Source organism: Loxodonta africana, chromosome 20, assembly GCF_030014295.1.
Source record: "Loxodonta africana isolate mLoxAfr1 chromosome 20, mLoxAfr1.hap2, whole genome shotgun sequence".
Lineage (NCBI taxonomy): Eukaryota > Metazoa > Chordata > Mammalia > Proboscidea > Elephantidae > Loxodonta > Loxodonta africana.
Genome location: NC_087361.1, coordinates 53894854 through 53915950, shown reverse-complemented (window position 1 = coordinate 53915950; position 21097 = coordinate 53894854). Strand labels below are relative to the sequence as shown.

Here is a 21097-nt window from a genome sequence, read left to right as displayed (position 1 = left end):
TTGGGGCTGACTCGGGCCAGCTAGTAACACCATGGAATTCTTATACTCATGTAACGTAAAATGACTGAAAAATAAAATTGTAGTCTAACTGTTGAATTTATTGTGGTGTCTAAACTTTTTGTGCCCCTTCCTCCACCTTTTTTTCCTCCTCAGATATTTAAATTCAGATATTAATAAGGGCCTTTAAAAAATCTGTTATAATTGGGTGCTCTTTGGAAGTGTTTGAATCAGAGAATCTGCATATTTAATACACACTGTGGCATAGTGGTTAAAAACTGAGCTGCTAACCAAAAGGTCAGCAGTTCTAATCTACCAGCCAGTGGGGCAGTTCTACTCGGTCCTGTAGGGTTGCTATGAGTCGGAATTGATTCGATGGCAATGGGTTTGTTTTTTTTGTTGTTGTTGTTTAATGTATCTGATAAGGCGAGGAACTTTTTTCTTTCTTCCTCCTTTAAATTTAAGCCCCAAATGGACTTGAATGAAGTCACAGTGAAAAGTGTCTACTGCATCAAAGGTGAATCTCAACGTAAACTTTCATTAACGTTCTTGTACTTTCCCTAATCTCAGAGTTCCTTATCCCACTAATGGGTATGTGATGTGTTAGTGGAGAAGGTTTTTGAAGTCACAAAAGCATTATTATAATGTGAAAATAATTTAAGAGGGAAAAAAATGACCTAACTCATTCACCACAATGAATTTTATTTATAGGAACTTTTGAGATATCCTATTCGTCCTGTCCCTGGGCTGCTCCCTCAGCCCTGCTAGCCCTGCTCTGTACTTGCGTATTTTCTAGGTCTGCCCACCCCCCTGTTCACACATTATCTGTTTAGAGTCAGTGCCACTCCCTTTCTGGATTCTAAATATTTAGTGGGTGGCCCCTCTATGCAGGGAGTGTGCTAAGCGCTTGGGGGTACAGAGGAGATTAGAAGGCATTTCCCTTGCTCTGGCTATTCCTTCATCCCTTCTCAGCCTCATCTTTGACTTCTTCATCTCCCTGCTCATTATCAGACAATCCATCTATGTGTTTGTGATAGGTAAATGGGGGAAGGAACATCCAGGACAAAGAAGGGTGTTCCTTCAGAGTCTGTTATAGAGGAAGATCTCTTGTAAAGAGGAAGCTGGAGAAGGAAGTTGTAGAACTGTGTTTGCGTGCAGTTTCCAGAAAAAACTTGACAACGTTACTGTATAAGCCTATGAAGCTGGGGGTGAACAGAGACACCTTGGAAGACTGAGAGCAAGACCATGACTAATCTTACTTGAATTTCTTTTTCCTACCACGGTGTAATCTCTCCTCGGCTCTCTTGGGGTGCACCACTGTCAACTCCTGCCTCTTTGGTGTTTTTGATTGCTAAATTCCCCCTAACTGATAATTGTTTATCTATTGCTGTGTTATGATTATTGGTTACCTATTTTACTTGGGAGACCCTGGTGGCACAGTGGTTTACAGCCTGGCTGCTAACCAAAAGAGAAGGCAGACAAGACTTTTACTTCTCAGAAGAGACTGACTCAAGATACAATCACCTAATCCTGTAAACTGTCTCCGGTTTGAATCTGCCAGTTTGAATCTGCCAGCAGTTCCCTGGAAACCCTTTGGGGTAGTTCTGCTCTGTCCTGTAGGATCGCTATGAGTTGGAATCGACTTGATGGCAATGGGCTTGGTTTTTTTAATTTTTATTTTACTTGGATCCATAATCAATGCCCCTGGAGGCAGCAGTCAAGAAATCAAATGACACTTATTGCATTGGGCAAACCTGCTACAAAAAAACCCTTTAAAGTGTTGAAAAGCAAAGATGTCACTTTGAGGGCTAAGGTGTACCCGACCCAAGCCACGGTATTTTCGATAGCCTCATATGAATGCGAAACTGGGCAATAAATAAGGAAGACCGAAGAAGAATTAATGCCTTCCAGTTATGATGTTGGCAAAGCATATTGAGCATACCATGGACTGCCAGAAGAATGAACTAATCTGTCTTGGAAGAAGTACAGCCAGAATGCTTCTTAGAAGCACCATGGCGAGACTTTGTCTCATATACCTTGGACATGTTATCAGGAGGGATCAGTCCCTGGAGAAGGGCATCATGCTTGGTAAAGTAGAGGGTCAGTGAAAAAGAGCAAGACCCTCAGTGAGATGGATTGACACAGTGGCTGCAACACTGGGCTCAAAATGTAGTAATTTGTGAGGATGGTGCAGGGCTGGGCAGTGTTTCATTCTGTTGTACATTGGGTTGCTGTGAGTCTGAACCGACTTGACAACACCTAACAACAATTGCTGTGTGCCAAACAATCCCCAAACAACCATTTTATTGGCTCACTGTTCTGTGGGTAAGCAATTTGGACCAGGCTCAGCCGGGCGGTTTTCTGTTGTCTTTATGTGGGGGCCACTCATGTGGCCATATCACCTGGGAGCTTGACTGGGACCAAGTGGTTGAAGATGGCCTCGCTAACATCTTTGATGATTGTTTGGCTGGCCCTCTGTCTACTTGAGGTCTCTAATCCTGAAGATGGCTAGCTTGGGGCTTCTTCATATTTTGGGCTCAGGGTCACAAGAGGTTGAGCCTTGGTTAGGAATTGACACAGAATGACTTCTATCACATTCTGTTGGTCAAAGCAAGGCATGAGCTTAGCCCAACTTCATGGGGGTATGGAAAGAGACACAAGGGCCTGTGCTTACAGAGATGGGAGGAGAAATCAGGGTGATATTTACAAGCCATCTACCACAAACTGTACTGCCCTTTCCCTTTCTCTCCTATTAATTTTTATCTTTAGTTAAGGGTGGAAAGCATGGCAGAATGGGGTAGAAAAAGAACATAGGCTTCAGGATCAGATATACATGTAGTTTTTCATTGGTAGAAGTTTTTTTATATTCTCGATATTGCTATTTTGCTAGTTCTGTGTGTTGAATTTAGTTTTCTGATTCTGTAACTTACCTTTTTGCTTTTATGGTGCCTTTTGATGGACATAAGTTTTAAATTTTTGTAAAATCTATATTTCAATCTCAGACGGCTTGTTCTTATTGTATCTTGCTTAAGAAATCCTTAAGATTTGCAGTTTTGGCTATTGACATTCTGCTTTCCACCTTCCTGGTATTTATTTTTGAAATGATCTGAGCTGGAGCCCAATTTTATTTGTTTCCGTATGGGTAACCTACTGTCTTAGGAACATTTATTGAATAGTCCATTCCTTTCCCTTATCTGCAGTGATACCAAACCAAACCAAACCACTGCCCTCGAGTTGATTCTGACTCATAACTACCTCATAGGACAGAGTAGAACTGACCCATATGGTTTCCAAGGCTATGAGTCTTTATGAAATCAGATTGCCACATCTTTTTCCCATGAAGTGGGTGGTGGGTTCCAACCGCCTACCTTTCAGTTAGCAGTTGAGTGCTTTAACCCATTCACCACCAGGGGTCCTCTGCAATGGCACATCTGCTGTATGTCACCCTCCCAGACACTGTGGGACTGTTTCTGGGCCTTCTGGTTCCTTAGCCGTCTCCTCACCAGTTCTGCACTGCTTCACATTCCTGTAACTTTGTAGGGAAATTTAGTACCCCAGTCTTGTCTGCCTTCTCTAAAACTGCCATTGGTATTATTGTCCTTCGACTCCTTTATAAAAAAGTAAGTTTCAGGACATGTTGTCTGTGTGGTCTGTCTGAATACAGATCCTTTGATATTTGTTCAAATTTAGAATGTGGCCTAATATATGGCCTGGTTTCACAAATCGTTTAATCCTGGGGAAGAACGTATATTCACTAATTCTTGGGAGAAGAGTTTGAAATACATTCATAGATTAGGCTTAATGGTTACTGATGTTACTGACATATGTGAACATCAGTAATTTTTTTACTGGTTGTTTTAAATTGCTTGATCCTTCTACAAGATAAATATTCATGTCCTCTCTATAATTGTGGGTTTGTCATCTTTTCCTTCAAATTCTGTCAAAATTTCCTTTACGTATTTTGAGGCTATGTTATTAGGTATCTATACCTGGTGTTTTGTTCTGGAGAATTGAATTTTCCACTAATTTTTTTTTTTTTTTTTATGTAATGGCCCTCTTTATACTTATTGAAGGCTTTTGCTTTTGAATTTGTTTTGTCTGACATTCGTAGAGCTAACGTGGCCTTCTTTATGTTTGCTTAATATATTTTTTCTATCCTTTTAATCTTTATTGTCTTTATGTTTAGGTCTATTTCCAGCATATAACATATAGCTGGAGTTTTGTTTTAATCTAAACATGAAGTTTAGGTATTAAGTTTAGTTCATTTTGCATTTATTAAAAGAGCCTTGCATTTTGACTTGTTTCTGGTCTTATTTTGCTTTTTTTATTTGTCTTGCCTTTTTTCCTTCCCTTTCCTGCCTTCTTCTGGATTGAATTTTTAAATTCTGCTACCTTTTCAGTTTATATAATCTATTTCTACTATTTTGGTGGTTGGCCTTAACATTTTAACATGATTCTTACACTGTTACGGATTGAATTGTGTTCCCCCAAAATGTGCGTCAGCTTGGCTAGGCTGTGATTCCCAGTATTGTGCAGCTGTCTTCTATTTTATGATTGGATGTGAGTATCCTATGTGTTGTAAATCCTAATCTCTATGATGTTCATGAGGCAGAATTAGAGGCAGTTATGTTAAGGAGACCGGAGACAGTTTACAGGATTAGGTGGATTGTATCTTGAGTCAGTCTCTTCTGAGAAGTAAAAGCAAGAAGTGTGCAGAGAGGAGAGGGACCTCATTATCACCAAGCAAGAAGAGCCAGGAGCAGAGCATGTCCTTTGGACCCTGTGCTGAGAAGCACTTAGACCAGGGGAGGATGGACAACAAGGACCTTCCTCCAAAGCCAACAGAGAGAGAGAGAGAGCCTTCCCCTGGTGCTGGTGCCTTGAATTCGTCTTCTAGCCTCCTAAACTGTGAGAGGGTAAATTCCTGTTTGTTAAAGCCGTCTACTTTCTGTTATAGCAGCAGTAGATAACTGAGACAATTAAAAAGCCCAAAGTTACATCTTATTTTCCTCTTGAAGCATAAAAGGACCATGAGATATTTTAAATATAATCACTCCATCCTTGTTACTGTCTTTATTTTAATTGCATCTTGTTTTTATTTTTAACCCTGAAATGACTTCTTCTCTGAGGGGAAGTTGTTCTCTGGGCCGAGACTCAGCCTTGTGTACATCCGCTTCTTTATTTGCTGTTTCTCCTCATACACCGGGTCTTGCTTCTCGGACTGCATTCCTTTTTCCTGAAGTGCAATTCCTTTAGTGAACTTTGAAGTGTAATTCCTCTAGGGAATTTTTGTATAGTAAGGTTCTTCTTGTGACAAATTTTAATACTCTTTGTCTTTCAAATGTCCTTAAATTTTAGTCACCTTGAATAATATTTTAGCTGGAAATTCAATTCTATATTGATAGTTTTAGCACTGGAAGATTTCTTTGCTGTATTAATATCTTCTATTTCTTCAACTTTTATTTTTATCCATTGAGTGTTTAATTTTAGTGGTTACAGTTCTGGTTTCTAGAAATTCTGTTACTTTATCTGATCTTTTTTGAAGGTATCTCTTCTCTTCTTCTTTTATTTTTAATATTTTGAGTGTCCTTATTTGACACTCGACAACTGCAGAATCGCATTTTCTGGAGGCCTAATTCTCTTGCTTGTTGCATCTGCTGCTTCTCATTTATGGTGACTTGGTTCTTTATGTGTTTTACAAGTTTGGATTATTATTATGTGCCAGGCTTTATCTGTAGACATTATAGGATACCGTCATTTAAGGTAAAGACTTCCAGAGTAGGCAGATTTATTTCTGCCAGGTGCCCTTGGAATAGTAATCCAGAATGACTTTAAGGCAATTTTTCATCTTGGAGTTTTCTGGATGGTATACTTCCCATATCTTTACTCAACCTACACCTTCTCGTTTGCTTGCCAGCCGAGTCCCCCCCCACCGCCATGAGGTATTTTCGTAAGCATCATTATGCCAGTTTTTTTTTTATATGTTGCTGTAAAAAAAAAAAAAAGCGTAGCGTACTTACAAAAATACCTTGCAAGGGGAGGGCGTGGTTGCCGCACAAACATAGAAGGTATGCATTATTTGCATAAAAATACGGTTGTGTAAATTTGAACCCCAAACATCCAGAATGTCAGCCCAGTGGTTATAATCTCAGGGAAGAAATCTTCCTTCCTTCCTCCCTGCTCTCCTATCCCAGAGCAGAGGCAGGATTAGAAAACCTTTCCTGTCCTTATACTTTTTCTTTTTGTTGTTTTATATCACTTTAGAGAACGGCGTAGCCCTTTCAGAGACCCGTGTTATATTAGTGTCCTGTGACTGCTGTGACAAACTACCATAAACTTGGTGGTTTAGGACAACAGAAATTTATTTTCACACAGTCCTGGAGCCCAGAAGTCTGAAATCAGGGACTGACCGTTGGGGCTGCCGTTCCTTTTGAAGGCTCCAGGAGAGAACCTCTCCTTGCCTCTTCCAACTTCCAGGGGTTTCTGGCGTTCCTTGACTGTGGAGGCGTGACTCCAGTCTCTGCCCCAGCCTTACCTTGGCCACGCTGCTTGCTGTCTCCCTGTGTCTAAGTCTCCCTCGCCTTTCTTTCATAAAGACACTAGTCTTTGGATTTAGAGACCATCCTAAATCCAAGATAATCTCATCTCAAGATCCTTAACTAATTACATCTTCATAGACCCTATTTCCAGAGGTCACATTCAGAGGTTCCAGATGGATATAAGGAGCCTTGGTGGCACACTGGTTTAGGAGCTAGGCTGCTAACCAAAAGATCAGCAGTTTGAATCTACCAGCTGCTCCTTGGAAACCCTATGGGGCAGTTCTGCTCTGCCCTATAGGGTCACTATGAATGGGAATCGACTTGACAGCAATGGGTGTTTTTTAAGATGGATATAACTTCGGGGGCGTGGGGGACAAAAAAAAAAATTTTTTTTTTGGGGGGGGGGACACCATTCAACTCACAATACATGTGAATGTGGGAAATTCAGTTTCAGCTGCCTGGCTTTGTACAGACCCACTGCCAGTTCTCTGTCTCGTGGCTTCACAATTAAAGTCCATGGCTCCAGGGCAGTGGTTCCCGAGCTGGGCTGGTACAGCTGTTTGGAATGTGTGGCTGCATTTTTGGCTGTCACAGTGATATTTAGTGTTCAGGAGCCAAGTCACCTGCCAAGTGCACGACTCTGCCAACCAGAACTGTCCCCTTTGTAACACTAACAGCTTGGGAAACACTGGTCTAGGTCGTAGGTTTGTAGGTTGACAGATATGACCCAGCCCTGCCATGGCATTAGCAGGGACTCACCACTCCAACTTCCTGTATCTTCATTTCAGGCACTGGGGATTGCTTGGAGCTTAACTCTGTGTTTAAAATGGATACTTAATATATTTTATTTAGCATTTCTGAGTGTTCTGTGTGTTGGTGGTTCAACAGTAGAATTTTCGCCTGCTGTGTGGGAGACGTGGGTTTTATTCCCGGCCAGTGCAGCCACCACCCATCTGCCAGTGGGGGCTTGTGTGTTGTTATGATGCTGAACACGTTTCAGCGGAGCTTCTAGACTAAGATGGACTAGGAGGAAAGGCCTGGTGATCTACTTCTGAACAATCAGCCATTGAAACCCCGTGGGTCGCAATGGTCCAGTCAACAGCGGATCACGGGGATGGCACAGGACCTGGCAGCACTTCCTTCTGTTGTGCATGGGGTCGTCATGAGTCAGGGCTGACTCAGCAGCAGCTTACCACAAGAAGAGTGTTTTGTAGAAGTAGGGCTTCTTTTTTTTTCATGATACCTAGTCCATTGTTAAGCCTTTCTATCATTTTTTGACTGTTTTGTGAGCGTCAGCTGTGTCCCAGGCATTGTGTTAAGCAGTGTGACACAGAGCTGCAGTACTTGGCTGCACATCTGTGAGTTGCACAGCTCTGGGAGACCTCCAGTCTACAGACTCCAGTGCAGTGGTGCCCCGTGTGAGGTGCAACATGGCCCAGGATACGGTGCTGAGCAAGGCGCTCCTGTGTCCAGGGCGCCTAGCACTGTTAGCAGAGTGCCCCAGATGAGCTTGTCAGTGTCTCCATGTCAGAGGTTGACTCTTGCCTTTCTCGTTGGCCCAGTACTTAGGTCACTGCCCCCATATAGTCAGTGTTTAATCACTTTTTTTTCTGATGGGGGCAGTAGGCCAACATACTTGATGTCCACCGACTTAACTGAGCTGCTTTCTTTGACTGCTGCCGCCGCGTTGTAGAGTGAGCCACCAATGAAAAGAAGTGCAGGAAAATCCAAGAGCCGGAGAGAGAGGGAGGGAGGGAAACAGATGAAACCAGGCCGCACAAGATGTGGTTGCGTAGCGGGTGCTGCATTCCAGGGAAGAGGAAAGGAACGGCAGAAGGCAGCCGTGATGCAAGGCTTTTCCGGAGGTGGCTTCTCCATTAACTTCCTGCCCAGTGCGGAGCTCGAATAGAAGGTGATGTCAAGCAGCTAATGGCTGAGGTGGTGTTGTGGGAGAGGCTCCTGCCACTCCTATTACTTCTCTGTCTCTCTCTAGTTCCATGATGGTTGTTGTTGTAGTTAGGCGCCGTCCAGTTGGTTCCGACTCATAGTGACCCTGTCCTGTGCCATCCTCAGAATCGTTGTTACGCTTGAGCCCACTGTTGCACCCACTATGTTATTCCATCTAGTTGAAGGACTTCCTCTTTTTCTGTGACTCTACCAAGTATGATATCCTTCTCCAGGGACAGGTCCCTCCTGATAGCATGTGCAAACTTTGTAAGACATAGTCTTGCTATCCTTGCCTCTAAGGAGCACTCTGGCTGTACTTCTACCAAGACAGATTTGTTCCTTCTTCTGGTAGTCCATGATATTTATTTAATAGTCTTCACCAACACCATAATTCAAAGGCATCATCAATTCTTTGGTCTTCCTTATTCTTTGTCCAGGTTTTGCGTACATGTGAGGAGATTGAAAATACCAGAGTGCCTGGTATATTCTCAAACAGTCGTCATTAAGTTAGGGAAATGTCAGAATCAGCAAGAGAAGGTGTTTAAATGCCCTAAAGGCTTGCAATTTAAAGTGTGGTCCACAGACCAGCAGTATTGGTGTCTTTCCTGGGAGCTGGTAAGAAATGTGAATCTGAGACCCAACCCTGTAACTACTAAATCAGCATCTGGGATTTCAACATGATCCCCCGGGGATTCAGATACCCTTTAAAGTCTGAGAACCCCTGATTCTAATGTGCTTTTCCCCACTGTAGGTAACCACTGTTGTTGTTAGCTAACATGGGCTCAGGCCCTGACTCATGTGACCCCATGTACAACAGAACGGAACGCTGTCCAGTTCTGTGCTATACCCGTGATTGGCTGTGGCCTGGACCATTGTGATCCATAGGGTCTTCATTGGTTGGTTTTCAGATGTAGATCACCAGGCCTTTCTTCCTAGTCTCTTAGTCAGGAAGCTCTGTTAAAACCCATTTAATATCATAGCGCACATAAGCCTCCACTGACGGACGGGTGGTGGCTGGGCATGAGAGATGTTGGCCAAGAATTGAACCCAGGTCTCTTGCATCAAAGGCAAAAATTCTACCATTGAACCACCACTGCCCCCTTGGAACTACTGTAGTGGTGTTGCGTGCCATCAAGTTGATTCCAACTCATAGCTACCCTGTACAACAGAGTAGAATTGCCCCATAGGGTTTCCTAGGCTGTGATCTTTACGGGAACAGATTGCCAGGGGCACTGTAGCTGGCACTAAATAAATAGGAAGAGAACAAAACTGCCTGTACTTCTGCATAGAATATAGTGGGAATAGTGGGTGTTATAAGATGTTTATAGTTTGCCGTATTGTCAAAAACAGACGCTGCATGGTTTTGCAGACAGTGAATATAGGGCAGTAACTTCGTTGTTGGGCTGCTTGTCAGAATCCTTTATCCAATTATTTTAAGCTCAGTATTTATGATAAAACAATAACAGTAGCAGTAACAATAAAAGCTGGGATTTATTGAGCCGAGATCATGAAGCTAGTACTTGGAGATGCTAGCAGTGTACTTACACGCCATTAGCTCAGACCCTACATCCCTGCCTGCACAGGTGTGGCTTTTAGCATTTGCTCTGCTTCAGAAGAAACCCACATTTTCTTCGGATTCCATTTTGTAGGTCACAGCCTTTGCAGCGAGCTGGGCAGAAGTGCTGAGACTGCGCCTGAGGAGACGGAAGGGCCAGACCCAGAGTCCTCCGATGAGACTGACCACAGCAGCAAGGTGAGAGAGATTCATTTTCACGTCCTGTGTTTCCGAGCGACTACGAATCACAGCTGACACATCACCTTTGCCACGTGTGTGGTTAGAAGGCTTCCCCACGGGAAGAAGTGTTTTTACTTCTGAGATGTTGCTAAAACCAAAAAAAAAAAAAAAAACCAAACCTTTTGGCATTGAGTCGATACCGACTCACAGCGAATCCTATAGGGCAGAGAAGAACTTGCCCCATAAGGTTTCCAAGAAGTACGTGGTGGATTCGAACTGCTGACCTTTTGGTTAGCAGCCATAGCTCTTAACTACTATGCCACCAGGGTTTCCAAGTAGTATGATATGAGATCCAAATTACAGCCTTGATAACAAGCCCGTATGTGAGAATATATGGCAGGACTCACTCTTAATGAATTGAACTGCTCTTTAATTTCTGCCGTTCCTGGGGTGCCCAGTCGACACTATAATTTCATCCGATGTCCTCCTTCCATCTTCATTTGGATCTGATGAGACAGCATCCAAAATGTGTGTGGTTGAGTCAGTTATAACTTCTTGCTATTTATGGTTTCTGTAATGAGCTACTTTAGAATTATCTGTGTTTTGACTCTTGTTAGGAGTGAACATCTTTTACATTAAAGGGAAAGAAACATCTCTTTCTTCATCTAAATGGACTGCATCTCAGTCGTTTGAGCACTGTAAGAAGGTTCTTATTCAGAATCTTTAGTGAAAATATTAAAACCGCTTCCCATAATTCATCATGGTTTCATTCTGCTTCATAAAGAATTCCAAGGGTCGATAGCCCCTTTTACATTAGTTTCCAACATACAACACAGTTTAGAAACTCTGCGTTGCTTATGCCTATGTCCAAAAAGCCCCTCCCCAAAAGTAATCATGTGAGATTATGCCTCTGTACTTTTTCATCTTTTTATAATGTTGACATATTTATGTCGGTTTCTCTCTAGCTGTCTGCACTTTATGTGTTTTGACACTTACTAGTTATTTAACCTTGAGCAGATGACATAACTCCGAGTCATACCTTTGTTTCTCTCATCTGTAAAACCAGGATGATCTTCACTTGTGTCCAAGTGATTGGATTACTGGGTGGGTGGGGAGTGCATACAGCTAATAGCAAGGCTACTGACCGAGAGGGTGGTGGTTTGAACCCAGCCAGAGGCATCTTGGAAGAAAGGCCTGGTGGTCTGCTCCCGAAAGATCACAGCCATGAAAGCCCTATGGAGCGCAGTTCAGCTCTGCGACCCGTGGGGTTGCTATGAGTTAGAATCGACTCGAAGGCAACTGGCTTTTCAAATAATACAACTATGGGAAAACACATTGATGATGGGAAAACACACTGATTGATAATACTATTCCAATTTGAACCATTATTTGAAAAGCTGGTATTTCTCCGTGTTTTCCTTTTTGTCTCTGTGTGTGTGTAAGTTTTCCTGTGTAACCTTCTTAGGTGCAGATATTTGGATGCCTTTCCCTATCTCCCTTACCCGTCTGTTTTGCTCTTTGGCCGTCATGTAGTCATCATTCTCCACGTCTTTTTAAGTTGGGCGTGGCGCCAAACTGAATATTTAAGATCAATTTTAATATTTAGACTAAAGGGCTTTATGTCGTTGGTTATTCATTACAAAGCAGGTAAATGGAAACACACGTTTTATTTAAAGCCATAAAAACCAAACTAAACAAAAACTCACCGAGTTACTTTTGATTCATGAAGCCCTGAGGTGATTTTTACCTGCTTTTGTGGGGTGTTTCAGTCACTCAGGAGAAACAGATCTCTCCCTGCTGGCCTGAGGTATATTAATACCCATAAGCCTGTTGCTGTCAAGTCTATTCCGACTCATAGCGACCCTATAGGATGGAGTAAAACTGCCCCGTAGAGTTTCCAAGGAGCGCCTGACCGATTCGAACCACCAGTCTTTTGGTTAGCAGCCATAGCACTTAACCACTATGCCACCAAGGTTTCCATGTTAATATAGTATGATAGTTAATACAGTGTAATAGTTATCCTATTATAGAAAGTAAATATGTCCTTCCTCAGTTTCTCATTTGACTTAGGAGAAACAACTGCTTTTTCTATATCCAAAACATTTATTTCTGAATACTTTGTAACTTGGATCATTTTTACCTCATTGTAATACCCCAGTGTTCTCATCACCTGGTTGATTTTGAGAGAGATTGTTTCCATTTTAGATTTAGATTTAGTGAGTCATGGGGTCCTAAACAGTGTCTGTAACATCAGGATGTTGCAGTGGAGAGAAGGAAGAGGCCCCAGCGTTTTCTTGCCTGATCCCGTCTGTCTCTCTGACAAAACCCGACACTCTGCTGACAGCCTCAAGCAGAGAGGGTCTTTGTAAGAACAGGTGAGGTTGTTCCTTGGTTTCCCTGCGGAAATCCATGCAGGGCTTTCTAAAGAGGGAAAGAATTTCCTCCCAAATTATTGACAAAAAGTTTGTGTGAAGATCTGAGTATGTTTTAAGTTCATATAGTGGACTCCATTCAAGCCAGTGGTATATATTCATTGCTGCTAGATTGGTTATAGGGAGAACTGTATAACTCTGTGGAGTCCCTGGATAGTGCAGATGGTTCAGCACTTGACTACTAACCAAGAGGCTGGCGGTTCAAATCCACCCAGAGGCACCTCTGGAAAAAAAAGTCCTGGCAATCTACTTCTGAAAGATCACAGTCGTTCAAAAAAAAAAAACACCCTTTTTTTTTTTTTTATGGAGTGGTTCTACACTGCAATAAATGGGGTCACCGTAAGTCAGAATCAACTCAACAGCAACTGGTAATTGGTGTAATTTTGTACTTGGAAGTACTTCCTAGTTTTGGTTTGATACAGATTTCATCTTCTTTATTTGAAATATTTTATTGTGCAATTCAGGTTACTTAACTGAAATAACCTTTGATGAATTAAATTTCTCACGTAGGATATTTGAAAGCAAAAACCTTTAATTGTGTGAACAGGTCTTGGAGACTGGGTAAAGTGTTCACTGTATATTGGGCATTGCTTCATAATAAGTAATCTTATCTTCATAACACCTCTGAGAGAGAGAGGTGCTATTGTTTCCCTTATTTTAAAGATGGGAACTGAGCCAGACCAGTTCCTTGCTGAAGCTACTCGCTGAAGACCGTACAGCACAGTGATGGCAAAACCAGAACGCAAACCATGCAGTCTGGCTCCAGGCCTTTGCCAAATGACCTTTGGCCAAAAATTTAAGGACTGGGAGCTCTGGCAGCACCGTGGTTAAAGGGAGCCCTGGTGGCACAGTGGCTAAAGAACTTGTTTACTAAGCAAAAGGTCAGCAGTTCGAATCCACCGGCTGCTCCTTGGAAACCCTACGGGGCAGTTCTACTCTGTCGTGTAGAGTCGCTATGAATTGGAATCGACTCGAAGGTTTACAGGTATTAACATATCTCAGGCCAACAGGGAGAGATCTGTTTCCCTTGGGTGGTGCAAATATTAGGAAGTTGCAGTGGAGAGAAGGAAGAGGCCCCCAGGGTTTTCTTGTCTCTCTGGCAAAACCCAAGACTCCACTGAGTGTGGAGTTGAATTTGCATAACGTCTTATCTATTCTTTCAGTCCTAAATGGCAGAAAGAAGCAGCATGTATTCTTAGTGATACTTGAATTTTTCCTCTTTTAGTTTCACTGGGTGGAAATGGTTAACATACTTGGCGGAAAGGTTGGAGGTTCAAGTCCTGGCGATCTACATCTTAAAGATCAGGATTGAAAACCCTATGGATCGCGGTTTCTATTATGACGCACGTGGGGTTGCCATGAGTCAGAATTGACTAAACAACAACTGATTTGGTTTTAATTTTGGGTGGCACAAAGAGTTAATATGCTAGCCAAAAGGTTGGAGGTTCTCGTCCACCCAGAGGAACCTCAGAAGAAAGGCCTGGCAGTCTGAAAAATCAGGCATTGAAAACCCTATGGAACACAGTTCCACTCTGACATATGCGGGGTTGCCATGATTTGAAATCGGCTGGAAAGCAACTGGCTTACTGGTTATTAAATATTAGGCTTCAAAAAAAGAAAGAAGAAGAACTTGCAGGTTAATTAGAGATATATTCATTAGCTACTTAAGTATTTTCCTATGTTTCAGTTTTCTGAGCATCTTTTTTTTTTTATTGTAGTTTAAAGTAGGCATAAGAAATATGTGAAGTTTCTTGATTAAAGTTAAATATTTTTTGATACATCTCTTACCCAAACTTGTTGCTGTCAAGTCGATTCCTACTCACAGCAACCCTATAAGACAGAGTAGAACTTTCCCATAGGGTTTCCAAGGAGGGTTGGTAGATTTGAACTGCCAGCCTTATGGTTAGCAGCCAAGCTCTTAACCACTGCACCACCAGGGCTCCACATTGCCTGTATCAGTATGTGATTTTCTTGAGGATAAACCAAAAGCTAATTTTTAAGGTCCAACTGTATAAACATGGATAAACCGAATAAACCTGAATAAACCGAAAACTAATTTTTAAGGTGCAACAGTATAAACGTGGGAAGATGCTCTAGCCTGTCCCAAATTACTAGACTGGGTGTAGAAATACAAACATAATTTTTAAAAATTCTAGCTTTGTATGTGTAGGTTGTTAATTTTTTTCTTTCACATGTTTGCTGTTCTTCCTAAATGAGTGATATTACAAAGTATCGGGAAGGGTGAAGAGAAGGTGTATATGTTGGGAGTTTTAGGCAGTTTTCACTTTTGTTGAACGTCCATTTTTGTAGGCACAGCCTTTTGGGGTTGAGCAAGTAAATGATTGGGAGCTTGTTGTACAGCCCTGGGGACACTGGAATGTCACACCCGAGGGTGGGTGGGACTGACACACTGCAGGGGCAGTCTGGCGGCCTTTCTCTTTGTGAGCTGCCTCCTGTTTCTGGTAACCCTAGGTGACAGCCTCAAAAGCGCCTGCCTCGTCACCGCTGGCAACTAGTATCCTTGCTTCTAATGGAAAACTCTTGTCCCTGGAAATGAATGAGCATTAGCTCTCCAGCCCTTGGTGTTGGGCATCCCAGACCCCCAGCAGCTGTGATGTTGTTTTCCACTTAGCAAATGTATTGGAGTAATTTCCAGAACATTTCCGTTCTATAAGAAGACTTCGTTTTTCTTTTTCATCCAGGTTGTTATTGTCCTGAAAGATCTGCCCTCATGACAGAGCATTAGCGGGAATCTGGAAAAATATATACTCCTACAAACATTTTGTTTTCTAGCACCCGACTCGGCGAGCAGGGTCTGTAAAGTTGTGTGTGGGAGCCAGGTGGGCAGTTTGGGCTCTGGGCTGGGTGTTCCTGTGCTGCAGGAGCCGGGTGGGCAGTTTGGGCATTGGGCTGGGTGTTCCTGTGCTGCAGGAGCCGGGTGGGCAGTTTGGACACTGGGCTGGGTATTCCTGTGCAGCAGGAGCTGGCCAATCAGCGGACCGAGGTCCGCAGAGCAGAGCCGCACACATCCCGGAGGGGGGAGGGGGGCCGTTTCCTCTTTGTTTTCTTTCCTGTTTGGGCTCTCCCTTTCTGGAACTTTTGTTGTTCAGCCAGGTGAAATCAAAGCATCAGCTCTTGTCGCTGGTGGAGTCTTTGGCACCCTCACTGTCTTTTCCGTGTGAGATGCGCCTGTAGGTTTCATGGCACAGCCGGCACGGGCTGTCTGTGCCAGGGGATGCTCTCACGGAGCCGGAAGGCTTTTGGAGCCCTGGGCGTATTTTAAGAAACTTCCGTGTCCCTGCGGACCACGTCAGGTGGTAGAATTACCATGAGAATATATTGCTGATTATGTCTGCACTGTGGAAGATCAAGCGCAAGTCCAGGATTGCCAACAATGACAAGTCCAGTGGTTCCATATATCGGACGCTTCATCTGGTGAGCACGACTGGCGTTTGGATTCTGTCTTGGCAGCCTTGTGTATGTGATGACTTTCCAGTGGGATTATTTTCACATCACAGGATGGTCATCAGCCTTGTCCCATCTCCTCGTTTTGTTCTTTTGTCCCCTCGTTGTATAGGCAGATTGTAGCAGGTGTGGAATTGTATTTGCATAAAGTCACTTACCTATTCTTTCAGTCCTAAATGGCAGAAAGAAGTGGCATGTGTTCTTTTCTCAGTGATACTTGAATTTTTCCTCTTCTAGTTATTGAGACTCTCGGGTATCTTGTGCTGTTTGCCTGGCAGTCTGGGTAGCAAGCAGTCTGGAAACAGTCTGGAAGCAGGATGTTCTGCGTGCCTCCTCACCTAAAGTTTTCAGTCTGTTTGACTTGTTAAAATTTCTGCTTTACTGAGAAGGTGGTAGACACTGAATTATAGGTTTGGGAGAATGTGTTAATGGTTTAACGTCAGCTGACATGCGTATTGAACAGGTCAGGTCCTATAGTAGATGTTGACTTTGTATCAAGGAAATTCAGCGGCTTACTGGCAAGAAATAATTTAACAAAATGCAGTGAAACCTTGAAATGTTGGTATTAGAGTCTGTAGACGATTATATTTTTTGTCATTTAATCAAACTTGAACTTTGACAGTGAATATGCCTGATTTAACCAAATAAGCTTTGGTTCTTCTTTGGATATTTCTTCTTGCAAGTTTATTCAGAAGGAGACAGAAGAGGTGATAGGAAACTATAAGGATTATCATTACATATACTGGCCTCTGAAATGATGTAGTTCATTGCTTTGGTGTTTGTCTCCCAAAAAAGCTTAAATATAGGTGCACATTCGGGCCACTCCAACCGCTTTTAAATCCGTGGGATGTCTCAGATGGGCTAGACACCAAGGGCAGCTTTGGAATTCTGAACTCTTCTAGAGACAGAAAAAGCCTTTAGTGATTACATAACAGGAAGCGCTTAAACAGCTGGGTAGCTTGAGTTGATATTGTGCATTTAAAAGCCTACCCCCCTCCTTTCTGTACTTTCTTTTCATCTTCCACAGGAAGAAAGGGATACTGTAAACACCAAGCTTCGCGCTGGCCTCCACAGCAGGGGCCCACTTCTTCCTGCCATTGTCCTCTTCTCCTCTCTCTGTTGGTTGGGAGATCGTAGTCCTCACAGTGGACAGCTTTGTTGCCCTTCAGCAGTTTTAAAGCGGCAGCTCTCAAATGCCCTGGACTGCTCTTCCGGCTCCAGGGTGACTGCAGACCTCCAGTGGAGAGAGGTTTGCACTTCTCCCGTTGGAGAATCCTATGCTGTCTTCTGGCTCACAGGGATCTTTAGCTACTTCCTACCTATAGGGTCGCTGTGGGTCGGAATCGATTCAACGGCAGTGGGTTAGTGGGACCTCCAGGAGAGGGTATTGGTGGGTAAGTGGTAGACATCTCACAGGAGACCAGGGTTCGACTCTCGGCAATTGCACCTCATGTGCAACCATCACCATCTGTCCGTGGAGCTCCCAGACTAAAAATTATTTCCAGACTAAGGCTAGGAAGAAAGGCCAGGAAATCTGTGTCCGAAAGAAAATAGCCAATGAAACCCCTGTAGATAACAGTGGTCCGGTCTGTATCCGATCATGCAGGACCAGGCAACATTTCATTTCACTGTGCACATGGTCAGCATGAGTTGGGGCCAGCTGGACTGCAGGCAAGGACAGCAACAACAGGCTCCAGGAAGCTTGATTTTCAGGAGTGCGTTGAGAATCTCCTGCTCTGACCACCATCCTGGGCACTTCTGGCTGCAGTGTTCTGTGTGTGAAGGACCAGGATGCCACCTCTGCACTCAGTGATGGAGCAGGAGAACGCTGCACTCAGCTCTTCCACGTCTGTCTTGGTGGAGCTGCGTGGAGAAGATTCTTGGGGAGTTTGATGTGAAAAAGTGTGGTCATAAGGGGAGAGGAAGATTTAAGCGCTTGGCCACAATATGTAAAGTCTCTAGATTGGAAGCGTTCCAAAAAACCAGTAAAAACCAGTTGTCATGGCAACTCCACGAGTGTCAGAGTAGAACTGCTCCATGGGGTTTTCAGTGGCTGGTTTTTTGGAAGTAGATCACCAGGCCTTTCTTCCAAGGTGACTCTGGGTGGACTTGAACCACCAACTTTTCCATTAGCAGCTGAGCACATTAACTGTTTGTACCACCCAGGGGACTAGAGTATTTTAAAGAAGTCCTGGGATTCATATTGCCTTCAAATTATTATTATTAATATTTTTTCTTTAGTAATCGTTTAGTAAAGCAGAATTCTAAAACTTGATGGCATCCTTTTAAGTTAATTTTTTCCAAACAAAAAGTTTATTAAGAGCCTCATAAGTAACATCCTTTGACAGCACTTATCTGCATTATGATTTGTAATTGTGTTTTTTTTTTTAATAATTATTATTCTTTAATTAAATGACCTAATTGACAGTGAAGAGATGCTGTCTATCTCGGCTCAGTTTCTCTGACAGTCTGAGAGTTTATACCTTGAATCAGAACAGGGTTGCCAGTGGAGGAATTGCCCTGCCGCCTGCTCACCCTCAGAGACCACCTGACTAAATCAGCCCTGGGTTGAGGAATATCTCACAAGGAAGGTATGCCTAAGGCTCTGAACTGTCAGAAGATGACCCAGGGGAATTTCTAGGTGTTTTCTGGGATGCTTATGGCATTTCCTAAAATAACCCAGGACTAGGGGTTGGTGAGTGGTAAGACAGGAGAAAGCAGAGTAACCTGGGCTGTTTAGGAATAAGGTTGGGCAGGAGACAGGTGTGTTTGAATGCCAAAGCCCTAGCCCACATTCCACTGGTTGAAGCTTTCCCAAAAGCCTGCCTAAAACTAAGGATGCCAGACCTTGGGGGTGGTAAACGTCAGTCACGCAGTCTAAGTCAAGAACTCACACCATTAAAAATGGAAATCTCGAGGTATTTATGGTGAAAAAGAGAGAATGAAAACCCTGCAACTCCATCCCATATCTCCCATTTTTATGCCCAGATGTAGCTGAGAATGGTGTGATACCAGTTGTGAGTACAAAGGAAAATATCTCTTGTAATTTCCTACCTTTGACATGTCACTGCGTCCCATGGTTATTACACTGGGTTTCGCTTGTGCAACTTTCCCGAATGATAAAACTGCAGAGCGGTTTTCTATGTATCTGATGGGACTGTGATGCTGCGTGTGTCTCTCAAGAGTAGTGGCTTTGATAGGAATTTGTGTATGAGTAGGAAGGACAGACAGCTGTGGTTACAGTTGGGACATTTAAGAAAGCTTTGCATAAATAAAGGTACCAGCCCATACGTTTGTTGTATCAGGTTTCTTTGCCAGGTCCCTAACCAAAGCAACCTAGGAGAGTTTCCGATAAGATGGGGAGCCAGATAGTTGTTAGTTGTCAGCATCTCTGTCTGTAAAAATTTTCATTTTGGTGGAGGTTCCCTTCTCTGCCCCTCATCATGACTGCATCATAATGCAGTTGCCTGTTCCAATTATCATTGGATCTTCTAAAGGACATGCAAATATTTTTGTTAAAATGGATGCATTTGTTCTTTTTTAATTTTTATGATAAAGCTATATTTGACTATATATTGAAGGGTGACTTTGAGTTAGTAAAGTCTTAACATGACTAATAAAACTGTTAAGTTTGTTTCTACTAAAATAAACTTTGATTAAAAGCAGTCTTTCTTTTAGCTTTATTGAGATATAAGGTTCACCCCATTTTGGTAGGTTTTTCCAGGTGTCACCTACAGGAAAGTTCTTTCTGGGTCTGTTCAGTGTCTGAAAGACACACTTCCACAGAGTACATTGAAGAGTGCTAGTAGGTGATTAATGCTTGTAATGCGTGTAAGACTAGGGTTAGCTCTCACGATAGGTAAGCTAAGAGAATTGGGAGGGTCGGAATGATGATTGTGCAGACTAGATGCTGGCTGTGCTCTTGTCCTGACGCTGCTGCTCTGTACCCTGCTCAGCTTGATTTCCCATAGCTTCACACTGTCCTTATTTCAGCTTCCTTCCTTTTTGGATGGAAACCCTGGTGGTGTAGTGGTTAAGAGCTATGGCTGTTAACCAAAAGGTTGGCAGTTTGAATCCACCAGCCCGCTCCTTGGAATCCCTATGGGGCAGTTCTGCTCTGTCCTATAGGTTCACTATGAGTCGGAATCGACTCAATGGCAACGGGTTTGGTTCCCCCCCCGCCCCCTTTTGGATGCACTCATGAGGAAAGGGAGCTGTGGTGGCACAGTGCTTAAGTGACCACTAACCAAAAGGTCAGCAGTTCGAAGCCACTAGTTGCTCCTTGAAAACCCTATGGGGCAGTTCTACTCTTTCCTGTAGTGTCGCTATGAGTCGGAATCGACTCAGTGGCAAAGGGTTTGGTTTGGTTTGGGTTTTAATGAGGAACGGGCATGTTAATCGCGGCTGCCTTTTTTTGCATTTAAAAATTGCTTCATGGAATATACTTGGTTGTAGCTCTCCTGCCCCCCACAGGACGCCAGTCTTGGCTTTAAGCTCCCTGAGTGCACGTCCCTGGGTGGCGCAAATGGTTTGCATCCATCTGCTAACAGAAAGATTGGCAGTTCGAACCCACCCAGCCACATTGCTGAAGAAACATCTGGCCCTCTGCTTCTGTAAAGTTACAGCCAAGAAAACCCTACGGAGCACAGTTCTACTCTGTAGCACGTGGGGTCACCCTCTGTACACCCAACATTGTCTTGGGCAGGATGTTCCTCATGTTCCCCAGGATAAGTGGATGGTAGAAGTCATTCTGTGTGCACAGGTGTCTATTGGAAACGCTTTGTGTCTTGAGTTAATCTAGACAATAGGAGCAGGGAAGAGAAAGCCATACCTGCAAGGCGATACCTATCAAACCTTTGTAGAGCGGTCCATTTGAATAAATGTTAATAGACTAGATTTTGTGCTCCAAGATAGCCCCTAGGGCAGTCGCACGGAGAGCTTTAAGAAGTACGGATGCCTGCACCCCCCACCGCAGGGATGCT

General features: G+C 43.3%; 1 protein-coding gene across 21 annotated transcripts in view; it reads left to right on the top strand.

The window, feature by feature from the left end:
* The window catches only part of TIAM1 (TIAM Rac1 associated GEF 1), a 424375-nt gene that overhangs the window by 368168 nt on the left and 35110 nt on the right, over nucleotides 1-21097 (top strand). For 20 of the 21 annotated variants that reach the window (XR_010318722.1, XM_064273167.1, XM_064273165.1 and 17 more), the window contains one exon: nucleotides 10133-10236. Coding sequence is in view for 20 of the 21 variants with exons in the window: in XM_064273167.1 (XP_064129237.1) it covers nucleotides 10133-10236 (104 nt within the window). In the remaining variant the exon portion in view is untranslated. Of the gene's footprint in view, nucleotides 1-10132; nucleotides 10237-15448; nucleotides 16086-21097 lie in introns of those variants that run through there. The other variant, XM_064273178.1, reaches the window with a different exon arrangement.